The 22,740-nt window shown below is 39.9% G+C and overlaps 3 protein-coding genes across 3 annotated transcripts; 1 reads left to right on the forward strand and 2 right to left on the reverse strand.

Annotated features, from left to right (window-relative positions):
- Window positions 1–9,327: 9,327 nt before the first annotated feature.
- Window positions 9,328–9,828, reverse strand: LOC139149152 (uncharacterized). The gene has a single exon (XM_070720727.1). It carries the CDS (start codon window positions 9,826–9,828, stop codon window positions 9,328–9,330), a length of 501 nt encoding a protein of 166 aa, XP_070576828.1.
- Window positions 9,829–9,953: 125 nt separating this feature from the next.
- Window positions 9,954–11,078, reverse strand: LOC139149163 (uncharacterized). The gene has a single exon (XM_070720738.1). It carries the CDS (start codon window positions 11,076–11,078, stop codon window positions 9,954–9,956), a length of 1,125 nt encoding a protein of 374 aa, XP_070576839.1.
- Window positions 11,079–11,652: 574 nt separating this feature from the next.
- Window positions 11,653–12,651, forward strand: LOC139149173 (uncharacterized). Its single transcript, XM_070720748.1, has one exon. The coding sequence runs from the start codon at window positions 11,653–11,655 to the stop codon at window positions 12,649–12,651; it is 999 nt and encodes a 332-aa protein (XP_070576849.1).
- The last annotated feature ends 10,089 nt before the right edge of the window (window positions 12,652–22,740 follow it).

Below are 22,740 nucleotides of genomic sequence, written 5' to 3' on the forward strand. Positions count from 1 at the left end.
CAAACCTAGAACATCAAGTTCTTTGATGCCCGTTCAAAGTGAAAAGAATTATTGAGGGTCAAATCAAAGACACATCTTTCACTATTTACACATTTATCAGAATTGTTTGACAATTAACAACAATTAACAAGACACATGAATTTTGCTGTTGCTATTCTGATTCGCACAAAAACATGGCTAGAAATTTGAACATAAGCTCTTCATACTGTAGACTACAGTTTACGTGCCACTTCCAAGTCTCGTAGTACAGTGATAGTTCAGTATCTGTATTAACTTTTTTTGTCAATAGAAATACCGTTTTGCACCCTGTTTTTATGAAGTTAATACAAAACATTGCATTACACAAGTGCTGTAATCATGCAAATGACGAGGGGAATTAAAAAAACATACTTACATGCATTTTTCGGCATAGTCGATTCAAACTTTGAAGCTTTCTATTTGCAATGTGCTCCTTGCTGAGCCAATAAACGTTGTACATCGCATGGAGAATGGCATCTTTTGCCTTATTGTAGGAAGAGGCTTTTTCATGTCACCAGCTGCTTTGGGGGCTTTACTCGCCAACCTGTGCACTGCAGTGCGCTCATGTTTGGTGAAGTTGTCTTTTTTAAAAACTTCATATGACCAACCAGATGTCAAAATCTTGTTCTGCCCTGCTGCTTGGCACACTTTACAGAAAAAGACATTTGTTTGTCTTTCTCATAAATCAACCAAGGGAATTCGCCAAACCATTCCTCCTGTAATTTCCGTTTCTTCTAAACAGCACTGCCCTTGGTCACGGTTTTCTGGCGTTTCTTGCTGCTTTCACTTGTAGTTGTACAGGCAGAGGAGCTCGCCTGTGACTAAGAGTTTACCGGTGGCGCCTTAGGGTCTCTGACTATCGGGTAGCATAACCCTGTTGAACTAAAATTGATCAGTGTCAGCTGTTTTTTGTCCCTTGGCCTTTGAATACACTCCGCAGTCAAATAGGCTTTTCTGTCCGTAAGAGGTCATTATGCAAGCGCCCTGTCAATGCAGCATGCATGCGATTCAAATCAATCTTGGCGGGTCATTAAAATCGTTTAGCAACGTTCAGCTTGCCCCCTAGACTATGTTTAAAAGTCAACAGAGTGTGCGCAATACCACCCATTTTAAACCCTTAGGCCAAGTGGGAAAACAGTGGCTGTGACTCAACACTTCTGCATTAGGAATTTAGATTCGCAAGGCTGGCGAACTGGCCTTTAAAAAAATCGCCAAATGGACATTGCATTCGCCAATTGCCTATTGGCGAACGGCAACGGAAACACTGGTACTTTATAGACAACGATAATGCCCTTGCAGAAGCTGACCCTTTCCAGGTTGACAGCACACACAGCAGCTCACGCGATATCCCGCAGGTGGATCGTTTGACTAAACAGAGAGTAGAACTTAGAATAAAAATGGCTGAACAATTCTTAGACGAGAATAATATTACTGATGAAGCAGCACGAACTGAAATGATTAATAATGCTAAGATTAGGAAGGGTGGAAAGCTGTATTATAAAAACCTCAGGCTATCAAAAGTTAAAGGAGGTGGATTTTTAGCCCCCGAATCTTAAAAAAAAATGCGGGAGCTTCTGAATTTATAAAGAAAAGTATACAGTCGGAGGGGGTGGCAGAGCCCGACTATGTGAGTTGTACATTGCGGTTAGAAGATGTGTTAAATGATAGAATACCGGTCGAGGATGGTTGAGTTCATCTACGTGATAAACCAGATTCCAAACCAAAGCAAGGACATTCGGACGTAATGTAGAAAAAGTAGACGTGCGTTTCCCGGCAACGTTTCCCGATTGGTCCGAGGAGAGGTCGGCGTATTTTGCTCGCATAATTTAAGGGGAATACAAGTTCGTGGGGTATATCGCCCGATCGACTGTCAAATTGTATGACTTCGCAACCATTTCCAAAGTAAAACGACACTGAAAACCTTGGTGAGGTACTTGGATGTAATCTTTATTCACTGTGATTACGTTCAGATGCACTGGGGACGGTGCATAATAAGCTTACCACGCGAGTTTGACCGATATGTAAAACACAATCACTGCATCAGTCCCAATTCTTTCGGAGCATGAAAATTTTGGATGTCGGACTTTATCAAGTAAACAAAATATGATCAGAAACGGACATAATAATTTGATGTTCGGCATCATAGGTGGGATTCTGGGAAAAATTTTTGAATGTCAGACATTGTATTGACAGACATTATATACGAGAAAAAGTCGTGGTTTTTGGTTGTTGTTTTTTTTCGGCCCTAATTTCATTCGGAGCAGGATCGAAGAATTTTGAGTGTGGAACTTTGTTGCGTGTCGACTCAAATGTAAAATGTTAACAAAAGTGGACGTATTTTTTGGTTTTCGGTCGTAATATTAAGTTTGATGGAGAACAGTTTTCGTTGTCTTACAGTACTTCTATCGGGTATGGACAGACGTGAAACATACTGGTAAAATACGTAGTTTTTGGCCGCAATGAGTTTTGAACGGAAATAGTTTTGTGTGTCGTAAACTTACTCATTGGACTAGGCTTCGGAGGGACTGTGCTTCAACAAACATTATTGTTACGGTTTATTGTTGGGACTGTGCTTCAACAAACATTATTGTTACGGTTTATTTTTAACAAGTGGGAGTTATCCTGGTTTTTGGAGAAGCCCAACAATGTCACTATGTAAATTACGCAACGTTGTGTCACACAAGATGGATTATGCAAATAGCGATGCAAATGTCCACGATGTTTTCAAAAGCTCCCCGTTTTGACATGTAATAGCCACGTGCATTTGTTCTGATTTTTAAAAATCTTGAACTAGCGACACCTCAATGATAGGCCTGACTTTAAAGCGTATTCTCAGAAAATTTTGAAAATTCGACAGAAAAATGACCGATTTTGTCTTTATCATCCTTTAGCGTCTAGTATTCATAAACGTATTCCTGGACGTTGAGGATGACCAGGAGGTTCTTCATTTTACAGGAATATTGGGTTATTCGACTTATTCTCGACACAAGTAATCGATTTATCTTTCAGTCAGACGGAAATATTTATGTAAAGATGTGAATTTTTTCTTCTTAGTTACTGTTCAGTCAGATAGAAATATTTATGTGAACATGTGATTTATTTTCTTTTGACTGTGAATTTTTTTTCTTCTGACTTACTATATACAATACACGAAAACAAAATGCCGTACGATAGATAATTGTTACCGACTTTCAGCAGCCGAAAACTGCAGGGAAGAAAGGCAGAAAGGACACATCATGTAGTAACTCATAATCCAAGTCAGGCATATCCGGGCGACAGACTTTACATACATTGTCCAAAGTTGGAAAGTTGTGTAGTTTTAGTTCTGGATACTTTCGATTTGGTTTTTGATCTCATGATAAAGGGGCACAAAGATAACCGAGTAGTACAAAATGTTGCGAAAAATATAATCGAGCGTATAGTCCTTAAATTTGAGGGGCAGAAACTTCTCCATTAGAGTAACTATAACTTTATTGAATGTTATCATGAACTCTTCAAACATAAAAAGGAGAGAACAAACATGACGCTTTACGGAATTCAGAATGAGAATCTGAGAAAATTAAGAAGTAGCGCGGCCAATGCAGATGCCGCTGTCACTGATGATTATTTACTTTTTGACACATATAAAAACAAAATATGCTATTCGTCTGACTCATCCCTTCATAACAGGTCATGGAGTTACATATCCGGCGGCGTTAGGTAGCCTTATCGAACGGGAAATTTACCTTGCACCTGCCACCCAATTACTTGTCTGTAATTATCTTACTACACCCAATTACAAATTTACAAACATTCAGATGAAATATGAAACACTCATGGATGACAAAATCACGAGAGATACTGCTGGGTATTACAACAATGGTAAAAGTTTTCTCTACGAACATGTGGAACACTTTAGAACAATCCCATTCAAAGAATCGCACACCGTAATATATGAAAATGGTAATATACCACGTCGTAGCATGAGAGGTATATTAACACTGTGGCGACTGCTTCCTTTCTACTAAGGTTTGCACGACCTCGCATGAGACAATCAACTGTTGCCTCACTTGCCAGTTACCACTGTGTCACCCACGGTACAGACAAGCATGCTGGCGAGCGCACAATGTGTGAATGCCATTTGCAGAGGACCGCAGAACTTGACTATGCACGGACTGAACATTTGTCGGTATTACATCCCTTTATTACACAGTTGACATGGAAATAAAAAAAAAACCATTCACTCGCAAACTATCGGTGAGTACGATGTACTTTTGTGTGTGGTTGTGGGAAGTGAATGATTTAGTCTAACACGTTTGTGTTTGGGATAAAGATTGAGTTACAACGACGATTGCATTGGACGATCGCTAGACAAGGTCTCAGCCAGAGCAGTTCCTGTTTGGCAGAGAGCGAGTCGGTGTGCGATGAAAAATGCATCTGAGTAGCTAACAGTCAATTTCCTCCGTCTGTAATCTCTCAAATGCGTAATAAAAATATTTTTTATTATGCAAATAGGTATTCGACATTTACATACGGCTCCCTAGGCTGTTCGAACCTCGAATACATCAACACAGTAAAGATCACATGTCAGCTCAGGGTAGTTCAGACCATAACTGCTCAAACTGACAGCTGCCGACCGACAAACATGAAAAGTGACATCGGCCTTGTGGGAACCCGTCGCCTCAGTGTTAATATTCTTCACTAAAAATCAGAATCAGTCAGAACTAAATAGCGAATTTTTTATAAATCCGAACATTGAATCCGTTTCTGTAACGATCGAGGGCATTGCAAATAAAATATATGAACAGAATATTTTTTGGACAGAAGCACGACGGTATTTTGCTGAAGATAAAGATTGGTGTGAAATTGACATTGATGAAGTTGACTATTTGAAGAATAAATTCTGTCTATTTATCAATCTGTGTAGTTTTAAAGATATTGAATTTCATGGAAATGATTTAAGATTAATGAACACAAAATATGGTATACAACTTGAAAATAGGAAAAAAAATACATCAGTGATGGGTGACGAAGCTCACGATGATAAAATATTTGCACAAATTTATGTTATCAGTGATGCAATTGTCTCTGTTGAGAATAGTTGATTAAAGTCTATAGTATTTTAGGTGGTGTAATACTTACTGGTAGTGGTCGACTGAGTGACAACACTGGTAAATCTCCTTTATATAGACCCTCGACGGTGATGACTCACACCTGCATGTCTATATATGTCAGTCACGTTACAATACCCTTCTGAAAACATGAGTTTATATAAGGTCAGCTGCTCACGCAACAGCGACATGTCTATACATGTCAGTCACTTTACAATACCCTTCGGAACGTGAGTTTATAAATAGCGTTTTGTAGGGGTCAGCAAATACATCCCCCTACATGTCTACGTGAGTTATATATAGGTCAGCTACCATCTGTGACTACTGCGTACGCATCCACAATCGATTTTATGTGTCAATGACCGTTGCTATGGATGCGCAAGAGGGGCTACAGGGAGGGGGATTTTCCATCCCTCCCTGTAGCTATTTTCGAATAAAATGGTGTAAAAATTCTTATTTGTCCTGGAAAACAATCCCATTCAAGAAATCGGATACCATTATAAATGGAAATGTTAATATACCACGTCGTAGCATGAGAGGTATATTAACACTGTGGTGACTGCTTCCTTTTAGCTCACGTGTGTAAACACGTGGGCTATTGTCATAGCGATGTCTGTCTGTCTGTCCGTGTGTGTGTGTGTGTGTGGTGTGTGTGTTAGTGTGTGTGTGTGTGTGTGTGTGTGTCTGTCTGTCTGTTTACACCATAACTCAAAAAGTCTGAACGAATTCAAGTCAGATTTGGTACACAGGTACCATATGCTACTTGCAAGAACTGATTAGATTTTGGTTAGTGTGGCTTGCATATTAATGAAGTTATGCAATATCGTTTTTTTCCGTACAATGGTTCCCTATGGAGACGGTAATGACAGAGTACAATATATCAAGAAATACTGCACAAAATTTCATGAAACTTTTCACAGATGACAATCTCAGAACATTATGAGGTACTGTGAGTGTCATGTCAATTACCTGTTCTCATTTGCATATTTAATGAACTTTTGTTATTAGTGAGATAACTCTGAAATTCCTGTACCAAACTTGATGATACTTGCAACAAATATTGATCTGATATATATCTAATATACTTAGAAGAATTAAGCAGTGTCAAGTTAATAAATAGCTCATTTGCATATTTTATGAAGTTTTGTAATTAGTCATATAACTCCAATATAACTTGAGCAAATGTGATGAAATCTGCTGCAGATACTGATCCGACTGATATCTTGTAGTGTAAAGCATTAAGTAGTGTGAAATTAATTAAGGGTTCATTTGCATATTTAATGAAATTTGTAATTAGGTATATAACTCTAAAATTACGGCACCCAAGTCTTTGAAATTGGTACAGATATTGTTTTGATAAATATCTAATTGTACTGAGAAGCATTTGGCAGTGTCAAGTTAACAAATAGGTCATTTGCATATTTTATGAAGTTTTGTAATTAGTCATATAACTCCAATATAACTGACCAAATGTGATGAAATCTGCTGCAGATACTGATCCGACTGATATCTAATTGTAGTGTAAAGCATTAAGTAGTGTAAAATTAATTAAGGGTTCATTTGCATATTTAATAAACTTTGTAATTAGGTATATAACTCTGAAATTACGGCACCAAATTTTGTTAAACGTAATACAGATATTGATTTGATAAATATTTAATTGTGCTATGAATCATTGAATAGTGTCAAGTTAATTTAGGGATTATTTGCATATTTAATGAACTTTGTAATTAGTGACATTACTCTAAAATTACAGCATTAAATTAAATGAAACGTGCTACAAATGTTGATCTGATGGATATCTAATTGTCCCATGAAGCATTGAGCAGTGTCAAGTTAATTAACAGCTCATTTGCATATTAAATAAAGTTTTGTAATTAGTGATTAAAATCTGAGAGTACTGTGCAATGTTGAAAAAAACCTGCTTCTTATAGTGATAACATATATCTTATTGTTCTGTGAAGCGCACTACTATTAATGAACCTGTTGTAAAACACGTGAGCATATTCAGTTCATATCTGGTTACTAAGGTTTGCACGACCATGCTCAGCCGTCGGTTTGGACGAACATCTGGTTTTTATCAATAACCAGATGACCTGTTCTCTCGAGAACGATCCATGAAATATTGGTCAAAGTGAGAAAATGCCTCAATGTGTAGCAACCTGGGGTGTTCGTTATTTACATATGAAAGAAAAAATGCATTGCATGAATTTGTTATCTGAATAGAATCATGAAATACATATGAAAAATGAAGTGCGAGTGAATGTTATTTGTCATGGGCTGTGTTACTGTTTCTCTGCCTGGGAAACGTGCATCGTTCGTGTGACCTCAAAGTGTTTACACTGTATGCAAACATTAGAAATTTTAGATGGCACATCTGTTGCCGCTGACGTCAAACATTGGTTCGTAAAGCTCATCTCTTTCTCTCGCTTGTATATTACAGGCAGTGAGAAATCACAATGCAACAAGAAATAGAGCGTAGACAGGAATACTACGAAACGAGTATTGTTGGTGGTACAGTGAACAGACCATACACAGACCTACGAACTGGTAATTTCGATCTTTTACCAGAGTTCATCAGTCCAGAGCTGGGGCTTAACAACCGCTGCCAGACGATGCTTCAGAAGTCGAATGGTTTTTGCAAATATTCGACGAGGATCTGATAAGATTCATTACCTGATGCACTAATCAGTACGCTAGACATAGGAGAAGGGCAAATGCGAGTGAACGGCAAAGATCGGCCTGGACACAGACGACGGTTGTCGAAATCAAAGCATTCGTTGGAGTGATGGTGCTATTCGGAATTTGCTGGCAGCCTGAAATCCAGCTGTACAATGGTCAGACCATGTTTGCTTCAGTCATAATTTCATCAAGAGAACTTTTTCCCATGATCGCTTCAAGCTACTGATGCGATATTTATACTACAGCACACCGTACTGTGCTCGTAACACAGCCATGTATACAGCCCAAAAGATAAGTGAGAAACGGGATAGAATGTTAAAAGTACGAAATGTCATGATCGAGTGAATGCAAACAGCTGAATTAATGCACAGGAGCCCGATGTGCGAGCTGGCGATCGACGAAGGAGTCATCCCCTACTGGGGCCTCACAAAGAATGTTCTCTACAATCCAGCAAAACTGCACAAATATGGAATGAGAGTTTACACTCTAAGTGAGTCCGCCACGGGTAACGTTTTCAACGACGAAGTCCATCAACCTGTCGCTGATAACTGTCATCACCCGCTTGATCCCAATGCTGCAGACAATCCCTGAGTTTTCAGGGGAAACAGACCTGAGCAAGTTGTTTCTCGGCTGATTCGACCATACTATGAGTTAGGACATCATGTCATTATGGACTCATATTACACTCCTTCTTCCCCATTGTTTGACCATCTCTACGTGCATAATATTGCTGCCACGAGAACCTGCAAGATGTACACCTTTAGGTTTACCTGATGAAATAAAAAATGCCGAGAACTATGATCGAAACGTCGTACCGCCTGATGCTGACGACGAAGAGCGATGGCCACTTGTTAGTTTCTCGGTATTTTAAGACGGCGCAATGAAAGTATGTGCCTGGAAAGACAGAAAAATGGTGAAATTTATGAGCACGGCAGTCTCTGCACGAAGACTGAATAGAGCGCTAGTGAGGCGTCGATGTAAAGATTAGAACCGGTGCTTTTGAACAAATACAGTAATGAAACACAGAACAGTTTTCTTCTTCCACTGCAAAACAGACATGTTTCGAACAAATCGCTTGTCCTTCATCAGTGTCCACACTTGATCTGACAGAAAGATCCAAATGCAGGCATTTAAACAGCTGGAGGTGTGAACAAACTTGAGGTGTGAAAACGTTTCATTGTCACAGAAAATGTGTTAAGTGTGGACATTGAACTGTCCACTGACTCTCAGAATGTCACCATAGATGGTGGGATCTCATATTTTCCAACATTGGCGTTGAGTGGTGGATTGTTTACATTAATGTACATGGCCTCTAATAATCTTCTTTTGTCCACGTGTTGTTCTTTATCAATGACTTTGACTGACAAAGAAGACAATTCTGGAGGTTTGTGTTTACTTTCTGAAATGTGTTGTCGGATTGCTGATTGATCTTTTTTCTTGTGTTCTTCAAAGCGTTCCCTAAGAGGTCTACTGGTCTCCCCTATGTAATAGGCATTGCATCCCGGTGTTGCACAATCTATTTGGTAGATGACGTCTTTCATGTTCTCTTTCTATTCTTATCTTTGGGTTTGACCAGGATATCTCGAAGTGTGTTGCTGCTTTTGAAGTATGTCTGTATTCCTCTCTTTTGTAGTGTATTTCTGATTCTTTCACTGGTGCCTTCGATGTATGGTATTACGATGAAACATTTGCTGTTACTGTGTTCCTGGTTGATGGTTCTTTGCTTGTCTTTGGTCGATTTGATGGTACTTGACCTTGATCTGGCCCATGTCGGAAAACCATTCTGTTGTAAAACATGGCTTATATGTTCAAATTCCTTCTTTCTGTCTTCTTGATTTGTGCATACGTTTTCAGCCCTGTTAAACAGTGACCTTGGTACTGACAACTTTGCATTTAGTGCATGATTACTGTTCCATTGTAGATATAGATCGGTATGTGTTGGCTTCCTGTACACTGTGGTCTTCACCTTGCCGTCAATTAATGGAGTGACTTTGGTGTCCAAGAAAGGGATGCTTCCATCAGCTTCTGGTTGCTCCATGGTGAATTGTATGCAGCTATCTCTACTATTGATGTAATCATGGAACTCTTTTACTTTGTCCTTCCTTATTGCTGTGTTGGTATCATCAACATATCTGTACCACCATAGAGGTGCCAGGTCGGTGTTTATATTGCAAGAGCCTCATTTTCAAACATTTCCATGTAGAGATTGGCGACTATGGGAGATATCGGTGAACCCATTGCAGCACCATGACATTGACGATAGAAGTTGCTGTTGTAAACGAAAAACGTGTTGTCGAGACAGAATTCTAGAAGTTTGCAGATACTGGCAGTTGACATCGTGGTTCTATTTTGAAGGGTGTCATCATCTTGTAGTCGTTGCTGGATACATTTTAAAGCCTTGTCTGTGGGTATAGAAGTAAACAAGGCACTGACATCAAAAGAAACAATTGTGTAGTCTGGTGGGATGACTTTGTTCTTCATTTTATTGACAAACTCTGTGGTATCCTTGATGTGGTGTGGTGATTTTCCCACTAACGGACCAATAATTCTAGCTAGCTCTTTGGCAGTGTTATATGTACAACTGCCAATGGATGATACAATAGGCCGGAGTGGTACATCTGCCTTGTGTATCTTTGGTAGACCATAGAACTTTGGGGCAGGTGTAGATCTCCCAGCTGGTCTTAGTTTGTTGTAAAGATGGTCAGGTAGTTCACCCTTGTCTTTGATGGATTTTAAGATATTGCAAAGTTGGCGTTGAGACTTTGTTGTAGGATCATTTTTCAATTTCTCATAGGTACTTGTGACACTTAGCATCTTATTAATTTTGCCTTTGTAGTCCTCAGCGTCCATAACAACCATGGCGTTGCCCTTGTCAGCTGTCAAACACATTCTGGTTTTGTCCTCAACCAAGTTGTTAAGTGCATTACGTTGTTCACTGGTAATATTGGAACTTGGTGGTTTCGCTTTCTCTAATATCCGGACAATGTCACCTCTTACCTTATCAGCCTCAGGTTGCTGAAGATGTTTGCTGATACTGTTTTCAATTTCAACGATGTATTGTTTTATGGGTATTTGACTCGGAGTTATTGCAAATTTTGGCCCCTTGGCAAGTAATTGACGTTCTGCTGGTGTCAATTCCTGTGTACTTAGATTTTTTACCCATCTTTCTGGAATATAATCTGTCTCTAGGGGCTGGCGTTTCTTGGCTTTTGTTAACAGACGTTGCAGTTTGTTTTTCTGATTTTCCCGGGTTGATATGAAGATATTCTCTTTTTGAACATTCAACATTCTATTTACCTGGTCCTGATGTTCATCACTGAGTATGCTTGCTACATCTGACCATATTCTGTCTTTTTCTGCAATCAGTGTTGTATACGGGAGTTACCTTGTTTAATCCGTGTGTTGATAACTTGCCTCTGAGCCTTTCTGATGATATCCATTTCCCGTTTTGAACTACTTTTGAAGTTGACTCTGGCACTGACAGGTGTTACGTGCTCATTCAAACATCTCAAATTGAAGATTCTATGGTTGCGAAGTTTGCTCAACTTGCTGTTGATATCCTCCACTTTCCTGATTTTACGTAGAATAGCTCTGTCGTATGATTGTCTTATGATACTGTGTATGTTCATCATGGAAGCATTAACATTGAAACACAGAACAGTTCTCTTCTTCCACTGTGAATTAGCAAAACAGACATGTTTCGAACAAATGACTTGTCCTTCATCAGTGTCCACACTTGATCTGACAGAAAGATCCAAATGCAGGCATTTAAACAGCTGGAGGTGTGAACAAACTTGAGGTGTGAAAACGTTTCATTGTCACAGAAAATGTGTTAAGTGTGGACATTGAACTGTCCACTGACATGGAAATGTTTGAAAATGAGGCTCTTGCCAATATAAACACCGACCTGGCACCTCTCTGGTGGTACAGATATGTTGATGATACCAACACAGCAATAAGGAAGGACAAAGTAAAAGAGTTCCATGATTACATCAATAGTAGAGATAGCTGCATACAATTCACCATGGAGCAACCAGAAGCTGATGGAAGCATCCCTTTCTTGGACACCAAAGTCACCCCATTAATTGACGGGAAGGTGAAGACCACAGTGTACAGGAAGCCAACACATACCGATCTATATCTACAATGGAACAGTAATCATGCACTAAATGCAAAGTTGTCAGTACCAAGGTCACTGTTTAACAGGGCTGAAAACGTATGCACAAATCAAGAAGACAGAAAGAAGGAATTTGAACATATAAGCCATGTTTTAAAAGAGAATGGTTTTCCGACATGGGCCAGATCAAGGTCAAGTACCATCAAATCGACCAAAGACAAGCAAAGAACCATCAACCAGGAACACAGTAACAGCAAATGTTTCATCGTAATACCATACATCGAAGGCACCAGTGAAAGAATCAGGAATACACTACAAAAGAGAGGAATACAGACATACTTCAAAAGCAGCAACACACTTCGAGATATCCTGGTCAAACCCAAAGATAAGAATAAGAAAGAGAACATGAAAGACGTCATCTACCAAATAGATTGTGCAACACCGGGATGCAATGCCTATTACATAGGGGAGACCAGTAGACCTCTTAGGGAACGCTTTGAAGAAACACAAGAAAAAAGATCAATCAGCTATATTTCAGAAAGTAAACACAAACCTCCAGAATTGTCTTCGTTGTCAGTCAAAGTCAGGGATAAAGAACAACACGCGGACAAAAGAAGATTATTAGAGGTCATGTTCATTAATGTAAACAATCCACCACTCAACGCCAATGTTGGAAAATATGAGATCCCACCCATCTATGGTGACATTCTGAGAGTCAGTGGACAGTTCAATGTCCACACTTAACACATTTTCTGTGACAATGAAACGTTTTCCACACCTCAAGTTTGTTCACACCTCCAGCTGTTTAAATGCCTGCATTTGGATCTTTCTGTCAGATCAAGTGTGGACACTGATGAAGGACAAGCGATTTGTTCGAAACATGTCTGTTTGTTAATTCACAGTGGAAGAAGAGAACTGTTCTGTGTTTCAATGTTAATGCTTCCATGATGAACATACACAGTATCAAATTACAGTAATATGCCCGAACATTGCTGTAATGTACAATCAGTACTTCAGAGGTGTTGACTTGACTGATCAACAGCTGGCTTACTATAGGCCAGGTCGATCATCGCCACGGTGGCACAAAACTGTTTTTTACCATGAGCTGAACAAGGCAATCATCAACGTTTTCCACAACATTGCATCAGTTCATAGATACGGTCAAAGTGGATCGAGATACAGACGTCAGCTCATGTTTCGCGCTGAAGTAGCAAAACAGCTGATCGGTAATTTCTCCTGTCGTCAACGTCCCCCAAGAGGAACTAGTCTCACGGCACCACGTCTCATTCCTACCAATGTGAAAGAGTTGGTCAGCGAATGGGTCGCAATCCGGATGGAAGACCTAGTTGTGTGATGTGTCTACGTGCAGGACGGATAGTAGGCCATGGAACTCGCCCTTATCGGTTCATGAGACAATCAACTGTTGCCTCTCTTGCCAGTTACCACTGTGTCACCCACGGTACAGACAAGCATGCTGGCGAGAGCACAATGTGAGAATGCCATTTGCAGAGGACCGCAGAACTTGACTATGCACGGACTGAACATTTGTTGGTATTACAACCCTTTATTACACAGTTGACATGGAAATAAAAAAAAAACATTCACTCGCAAACTATCGGTGAGTACGATGTACTTTTGTGTGAAGTTGTGGGAAGTGAATGATTTAGTCTAACACGTTTGTGTTGAGATAAAGATCGAGTTACAACGACGATTGCATTGGACGATCACTAGACAAGGTCTCAGCCAGAGCAGTTCCTGTTTGGCAGAGAGCGAGTCGGTGTGCGATGAAAAATGCATCTGAGTAGCTAACAGTCGATTTCCCGGGGTGTAATCTCTCAAATGAGTAATAAAAATATTTTTTGTTATAATGCAAATAGTATTCGACATTTACATATGGCTCCCTAGGCTGTACGAACCTCGAATACATCAACACAGTAAAGATCACATGTCAGCTCAGGGTAGTTCAGACCATAACTGCTCAAACTGACAGCTGCCGACCGACAAACATGGAAAAGTGAGATCGGCCTTGTGGGAACCCGTCGCCTCAGTGTTAATACTCTCCACTAAAATCAGAATCAGTCAGAACTAAATAGCGAATTTTCATAAATCTTAACATTGAATCCGTTTCTTTAACGATCGAGGGCATTGCAAATAAAATATATGCACAGAATATGATACGAAGACATTTTGAACAGAAACACGATGGTATTTTGCAGATGACAAAGATTGGTGTGAACTTGACATGGATGAAGTTGACTATCTGAAGAATAAATTCTATCTATTAATCGATCTGCGTAGTTTTAAAGATATTGAATTTTCAAGGAAAATGGTTTAAGAGTAATGAACACAAAAGACGCTATACTACTTGAAATTAGGAAAAAAAATACATCAGTGAAGGGTGTCGACGCTCGCGATGATAAAATATTTGCACAAATTTATGTTATCAGTGATGCAGTGGTTTCTGTTGAAAATAGTAGATTAAAGTCTATACTATTTTAGAGGGTGTAATACTAACTGGAAGTCTGGTGGTTGACTGAGTAACAACACTGATAAATCTCCTTTATATAGACTCTCGACGGTGATGACTCACACGTGCATGTCTATACATGTCAGGCACATTATAATACCCTTCCGAACGTGAGCTTATATAAGGTCAGCTGCATGTCTATACATGTCAGTCACATTACAATACCCTTCGGAACGTGAGTTTATAAATAGCGTTTCGAAGGGGCCAGCCAATACATGCCCCTACGTGTCTACGTGAGTATATATATGTCAGCTACCATCTGTGACTCATGCACAATCCGCTCCGCGCAAGCCGTTTATGTGTCAATGACCGTTGCTATGGATGCGCAGTAGGGGCTACAGGGAGGTGGATTTTCCATCCTCCCTGTAGCTCTTTTCAGATAAAATGGTGTAAAACTTCAATTTTTATCCTGGGAAAACAATCCCATTCAAGAAATTGGATACCATTATAAATGGAAATGTTAATATACCACGTCGTAGCATGAGAGGTATATTAACACTGTGGTGATGCTTCCTTTTTACTAAGGTTTGCACGACCTTGCTCAGCCGTCGGTTCGGATGAACATCTGGTTTTTATCAATAACCAGATGATCTGTTCTCTCGTGAACGATCCATGAAATATTGGTCAAAGTGAGGAAAATGCCTCAATGTGTCGCAACCTTGGGTGTTCGTTATTTACATATGAAAGAAAAAATGCATTTCATGAATTTATTATCTGAATAGAATCATGAAATACATATGAAAAATGAAGTGCGAGTGAATGTTATTTGTCATCGGCGGTGTTTACTGTTTCTCTGCCTGGGAAACGTGCATCCGTTCGTGTGACCTCAAAGTGTTTACACTGTACGCAAACATTAGAAATTTTAGATGGCACATCTGTTGCCGCTGACGTCAAACATTGGTTCGTAAAGCTCATCTCTTTCTCTCGCTTGTATATTACAGGCAGTGAGAAACCACAATGCAACAAGAAATAGAGCGTAGACAGGAATACTACGAAACGAGTATTGTTGGTGGTACAGTGAACAGACCATACACAGACCTACGAACTGGTAATTTCGATCTTTTACCAGAGTTCATTGGTCTAGAGCTGGGGCTTAACAACCCGCTGCCAGACGATGCTTCAGAAGTCGAATGGTTTTTGCAAATATTCGACAAGGATATGATAAGATTCATTACCCTATGCACTAATCGTTACACTAGACAGAGGAGAAGGGCAAATACGATGTGAACGGCAAAGATCGGCCTGGACACCGACGAGGGTTGTCGTAAAGACAGCATTCGTTGGAGTGATGGTGCTATTCAGAATTTTCTGGCAGCCTGAAATCCAGCTGTATTGGTCAGACCATGTTTGCTTCGGTCATAGTTTCATCAAGAGAACTTTTTCCCGTGATTGTTTCAAGTTACTGATGCAATATTTATACTACAGCACACAGCCGTACTGTGCTCGTAACAAAGCCATGTATATAGCCCAAAAGATAAGTGAGAAACGGGACAGAATGTTGAAAGTACGAAATGTCATTGATCGAGTGAATGCAAACAGCAGAATGCACAGGAGCCCGATGTGCGAGCTGGCGATCGACAAAGGAGTCATCCCCCACAAAGAATGTTCTCTACAATCCAGCAAAACCACACAAATATGGAATGAGAGTTTACACTCTCAGTGAGTCCGCCACAGGTTACGTTTTCAACGACGAAGTCCATCAACCTGTTGCTGATAACTGTCATCACCCGCTTTATCCCAATGCTGCAGACAATCCCTGAGTTTTCAGGGGAAACAGACCTGGGCAAGTTGTTTCCCGACTGATTCGATCTTACTATGAGTTAGGACATCATGTCATTATGGACTCATATTACACTTATGCCCCGTTGTTTGACCATCTCTACGTGCATGATATTGCTGCCACGGGAACCTGCAAGATGTACACCTTAGGGTTACCCAATGAAATAAAAAATGCCGCAAACTATGATCCACAAGTCGTACCGCCTGATGCTGACGACGAAGAGCGATGGCCACTTGGTAGTTTCTCGGTATTTAAGATGGCGCAATGACAGTATGTGCCTGGAAAGACAGAAAAATGGTGAAATTTATGAGCACGGCAGTCTCTGCACGAAGACCGAATAGAGCACTAGTGAGGGTCGATGTAAAGATAAAAGAACCGGTGCTTTTGAACGAACTGAAGTAATATGCCCGAACGCTGCTGTAATGTCAATCAGTACTTCAGAGGTGTTGACTTGACTGATCAACAGCTGGCTTACTACACGCCAGGTTGATCATCGCCACGGTGGCACAGAGCTGTTTTTTACCATGAGCTGAACAAGGCACTAACCAACGCTTTCCACAACATGGCATCAGTTCATGGATACGGTCAAAGTGGATCGAGATACAGACGTCAGCTCATGTTTGGCGCCCAAGTAGCAAAACAGCTGATCGGTAATTTCTCCTCTCGGCAACGTCCCCCAAGAGGAACTAGTCTGACGGCACCACGTCTCATTCCTACCAATGTGGAAAGAGTTGGTCATCGAATGGGTCACAATCCCGATGGAAGACCTACCGTAGTTGCGTGATGTGTCTACGTGCAGGACGGATAGTAGGCCATGGAACTCGTCCCAATCGTGTTCATGAGACAATCAACTGTTGCCTCACTTGCCAGTTACCACTGTGTCACCCACGGTACAGACAAGCATGCCGGCGAGAGCACAATGAGTGAATGCCATTTGCAGAGGATCGCAGAACTTGACTATGCACGGACTGAACATTTGTCGGTATTACAACCCTTTATTACACAGTTGACATGGAAATAAAAAAAAACATTCACTCGCAAACTATCGATGAGTACGATGTACTTTTGTGTGTGGTTGTGGGAAGTGAATGATTTAGTCTAACACGTTTGCGTTTGGGATAAAGATCTAGTTACAACAAGATTGCATCGGACGATCGCTAGACAAGGTCTCAGCCAGAGCAGTTCCTGTTTGGCAGAGAGCGAGTCGGTGTGCGATGAAAATGCATCTGAGTAGCTAACAGTCGATTTCCCCGGTCTGTAATCTCTCAAATGCGTAATAAAAATATTTTTATTATACAAATAGTATTTGACATTTACATACGGCTCCCTAGGCTGTTCAAACCTCGAATACATCAACACAGTAAAGCCCTTACGGAAAATTGAGATCTACATCTAGTCCACATTAGATCTACAGTAGACTTTTTTTTAATTGGGCAGTAGATGAACTGTTTCATCTACTTTTGTGCATACTAATGAGGTCATAGTTCAGAGAGTAGATGAAATGTAGACAAAATGTGGATGAAAAATTAGACGAAATTTAGATCTCAGGTAGATGAAATGTAGACAAGATGTAGATCTATTGCTTTGTCTACTTTTGTGCATATTAATCATCAGGTCATAGTTTAGAGAGTAGATAAAATGTAGATGAAAGGCAGACAAGATGTAGATGGAATAAATTACGTATAAGATGTAGCTTAGACAAAGAACAAGAAATTAGTGAGGCATGGAGATCTTGCAAAAGTGTTGAAAATGAAAATGTAAGTATGCTAACATGTCAATTAATTTTTAGACTTTAAAAATTGACCGATGGCCATGGTGTAGCACAGGCTAGGGCTGCAGTTCATGATGAGTATCACAATATTGCATATCACAACAACATCCTCTTGATGTAATTTGCTGGCAACTTCACTGAGCACCATGGTATCAATGGACCTTTGCATAACATGAGATATCTCACGCTGGACAAACCAATCATTCAATGACCGATCATGAGTGGTATTCAGGTCGAAATAGAGAGTAGAACATTGTGCATGCTTAGGCCTACTCAAATTTTTCAAATCTTTCTCAACTGTACATACATCATTACATGATTAACAGAACAAACTGCATACAAAGCATTTCAGTACATCAACGACGCTTTATTAAAACATTTAGAACTGAAATATTCTACATGTTACACAATCAAAATTCATATGGTCGTGGTATTAAAACAGGCGATCAACAAACCTTCCCTACCTCACGGGCCTACCTTACAAGTTGCATTACCGCAGTACCAGTACAGCTGTATACTGGCAGTGTAAAGGCACTGCTATCGTCAAGTTATCGATGCCAACCTATGTCTCAACCCGATGTAATTCTCGATCGGAGCACTTTCTATGCATATCAGAATTGATGTCACATTGTTCCAAGGTGTACAGATGACGAAAATGTGCTTGAAAAATAAGATTTGTTGAAGTACGAATGGTGAGCAGGCTGGCTGCTCTCTCCGCTATGCATTGATATGCTGAACCGTTGAAAACATGGCGCCTCTGATTGCGCATGCGCATAAGGTCAACTTTCACAGTTGACCCGGAAATCGAAGCCAATTACAAGGTAATTTGCCCTAAAAGAGCAAGAGGTGGAGGCTGAAAGGTAGTGGGAGATCAGTCCATGCGCGAACTCTCCATGAAAATGCAAGAAAATACGTCGCTCAGGTGAAGAAATTACTTAAAGCAGTACTGGTAATTTTAAAGCAACTCGTGTTATGCATGTGTACTGAAATGCCATTGCCACATTCCAGCCCCGCGCCCACACAAAAATTGACCAATTTGGGATTATGGCTTATCAACCAATTTCATTGTTCCTGCTGTTTTTCCTTAAATGTTTGGTTAGTCCTATGTACTTGACACCTTTCGGGAAACTTGTACCTGGTTGGTCTAAAGGGCTCTTCCGATAATTTATTATGACCCCTCGTGCTGGTGAGGTGTTAAACTTCTTTTTAACAGTAGTATAGTCTCAGTTATACACAAGTGATCAGTATTACAACAGAAAACACAAAACTCGAAAGCTATCTAGAAGCGACAAAACTCGCACTTCTAGAGATACCCTTTCAAATAAGGAAACAGAACATGTCGCGTGCTCAAAGAATCGCGATAAACAAGCTTGCAAACAATGGGCTAATTAAATTAAAACCCTTCGACAAGGGTCGAGGCATCGTCATCGTAAACACAAAAGATTACGTACACGAATGCGAAAGACAATTACGCAACACCCAGTATTATACACAACTAGACAATGACGACACAGAACAAACAGTAAACAAAGTACACGAACTATTAAACAAAATGTACGAGAAAAAACACATCGACCATGATACTTATAAGTATCTCGATCCAAAAAACATAAAAATCCGTACCCCGCAGTGGTACTTACTACCTAAAATTCACAAACCGCCGCCCGAAAACTCAATGTTTGCAGGGAGACCAATAATTAGCGGCTGCTCTAGTCCCACTAACAGAATCTCAGAATTCTTGGATTACTTCATAAAACCATTGGTCCAGCAACAACCAACGTATTTAAAAGACACAACAAACTTCATACAAGAAATTGAAAAAACAAATGTCCCCCAACATGCATTTCTTGTAACACTCGACTTGGTTTCTATGTACACAAACACAATTCACGACGAAGCGATTCGGCTAGTCAGTGAAACATTAAACTTACAAACCTCGCTTCAAACAAATTACGGTATCAAAAAACACCAACGGAAGACTTAATAGAAATGCTTTCACTAATTCTAAAACACAACAGTTTTGAATTTAACAAGCAATACTTCCGTCAAACCCGCGGTTGCAGCATGGGATCGAATGCGTCTCCATTGCTGACATTGCTTTTCATGAACTTGAAAAGAGAATAATCGTAAACAACAGCAACAACATTCATTCCTGGAAAAGATTCAGAGATGATGTCTTTGCAATCTTTCTGGGAACACAAACCGAACTCACTAACTTCATTCAAAAAATCAACAAAATGCACCCAACGTTTAAGTTTCATACGAAAACTCAACACAAGAAATTACATTCCTAGATGTAGTAGTATCAAAGGTGCAGGATACCACAAAGAAAATATCCTCGACATCAAAAACACATACTAAACAACAGACACATCATTCCAATTTCTACATAGAGAATCGTGTCACCCGACAGCAACATTTAATGGCTTTATCAAAGGTGAAATCCTTCGATACGCACGCACTTGTAACAACAATGACGACTTTACTAAAAAAGTCGCTTTCTTTAGAAACAAACTACTCGACAGAGAATACAAAAACAACGAAATCACGAATATAACAGATAAAATAAACCACAGTATTCGTAACACACTAACAAACCGTACAATTACACGTAAGGAAACAGCAAACAAACTCATCTTCAGTACAACTTACAGCTCCTACATAAAAACAAAAGATCTTAAGGCAATTCTTTTGAAACATTGGGCTGAACTGGAGAATGACTCAACTCTAAGGAATCTATTTCCAGAATCACCAATCATTGCCTACAAGAGAAACAAAAACCTAAAAGACACACTAGTCAAAACAAAATTCACAGAAGTAAAGAAACAAAAAACAAACAAACCAGACCACCAAATGGACTCACAACGAGACCCAAACATTGATATTCTTGCCTCGCTATTCGATGAGCAAGATCACTAAAACACATTAAAATAAATATTCACAAACACAAACTAAGGAAAGAATCTACATTGCGACTGATGAGAAACCACACTCGGGTTTCGAAACTCAAGCGTCAAAGGGCCACTCTATCAACTTTGTAACACTATGTCCGGCTGCGTCTCGCCATAAGCTTTCCCACACAAACAAAACATTACCGTACACACTAATCCAAACTTCCCTACAAATATCCGAGGCGAAACAAACATTTTTTATTAACACAAACAATCGGATAAGAATGTAGGAACACCTTTTTGAACGAACCGAACACAAACTCGACACAAAAACATTTTGGATAGTTAGGTGGGGAGCCTCTTCCACACTTTATATACAGACAAGCGTGAGCATCTAGCGACTGATGAAATCTGCTGATGATGTCATGAATATGTAATTAGGTGAAAGTGGCCGGGCCGTCGACGCGTCGCGACTGGCAGTGGCGCTGCACTTGATAAGTCTTAGTCGGGTGGTTACCGTATAACTGGAATAGCCGATCGTTTGCTGAGACGATCAAAAGGTGTCAAGTGCGCCTCCGATTAAAGTAGTAAAGTAAACTATGCATAACTAATAGACGGGGCCCAGAACGTCGTTTCAGGCCCAAACGACACTCTGAGCCCCGTCAAGTTCTGTGTGGGCGCAGGGCTGTCATGCAAAATAACACTGTAATGTAGTCTTATCAGTTACGTATGTGGCAATGATAACAATGTAATTATTTGTAAGTTGACTGAGAGATAGGGCCGTGGCTGCTGATTTTCACACGATTCAGAAGTGACTCAATGATACTCAGAAAGTTTTATACGAGGATAGTTTTGATTTTATTTTTTACAATCAAAAGCAGCTGGGATATCAAACAGGTTCGTTTGATTGTTTGTTGGATATGAAGCCGAGGAAATAAAGTTATTAGTTAACAAATAGCTCACTTGCATATTTATGAAGTTTTGTAATTAGTCACATAACTCCAAAAACAAACTTACAAATTAGATCAGGGTCCAGCCCGTGGTTAGATGCTACTGTATTGACCCATCTGAAGAAAGTATCAATGAAAACATTGATTTTTTTATTAGATTCACTTTAAAGTCACTTTTTCAAAAATTAATTACTGGATAATCTTTACATTTTTAACTTTACCACAAAATTGTAGTTTGATCCCTGTGATATTTTGCATTTGTGTTCCTCGAGTTAAACAGGAGTGCCTTAGGATGAAAAGAAAATTAATTCACTAATTTCTTCTCTCTTGTTGTACAGTATATATTCAAATGTAAGGTAAAATGTCTTGTTTTACTGATGCCTTCTCGCATGGAGCCTGCAGTTTGCCAATCATAGAATTTGAAGGATTGGATTGTTGGACATAGTATACAGCAAGAAACAGTACATTAGATTAAATGTAGACAAGATGGTGATTTTGGAAGTAGAAGTGGATGAGTCTTTGTTTGCTAAAGTGAATTTTGTAGATGAAACTCCCTTAGATTGGATGGTAGATCAGGTGTAGATCAAGCGCAGACGAAGTTAGTGCGAAATGTAGACATAGTCATGTCTGGTGTGGACAATATCTGTAGACAAAGCTTCATGTAGACAAACTGCTGTGGCTGTTCATCTACAAAACCCTGATGTAGATCTACATAAAGTCTACTGCAGACGGTCCGTAGATCTACTCTCATCTACTGTGGACATAGGTTTTCCGTAAGGGTCAGCAGATCTCACATGTCAGCTCAGGGTAGTTCAGACCATAACTGCTCAAACTGACAGCTGCCGACCGACAAACATGGAAAAGTGACATCGGCCTTGTGGGAACCCGTCGCCTCAGTGTTAATACTCTCCACT

Source organism: Ptychodera flava, chromosome 2 (genome assembly GCF_041260155.1).
Source record: "Ptychodera flava strain L36383 chromosome 2, AS_Pfla_20210202, whole genome shotgun sequence".
NCBI lineage: Eukaryota > Metazoa > Hemichordata > Enteropneusta > Ptychoderidae > Ptychodera > Ptychodera flava.

Excerpts from the sequence above, each read along its gene's own strand:
- LOC139149152 (XM_070720727.1), bottom strand. The coding sequence starts at position 9,828 with ATGGAGCAACCAGAAGCTGATGGAAGCATCCCTTTCTTGGACACCAAA.
- LOC139149163 (XM_070720738.1), bottom strand. The coding sequence starts at position 11,078 with ATGTTGAATGTTCAAAAAGAGAATATCTTCATATCAACCCGGGAAAAT.
- LOC139149173 (XM_070720748.1), top strand. The coding sequence starts at position 11,653 with ATGGAAATGTTTGAAAATGAGGCTCTTGCCAATATAAACACCGACCTG.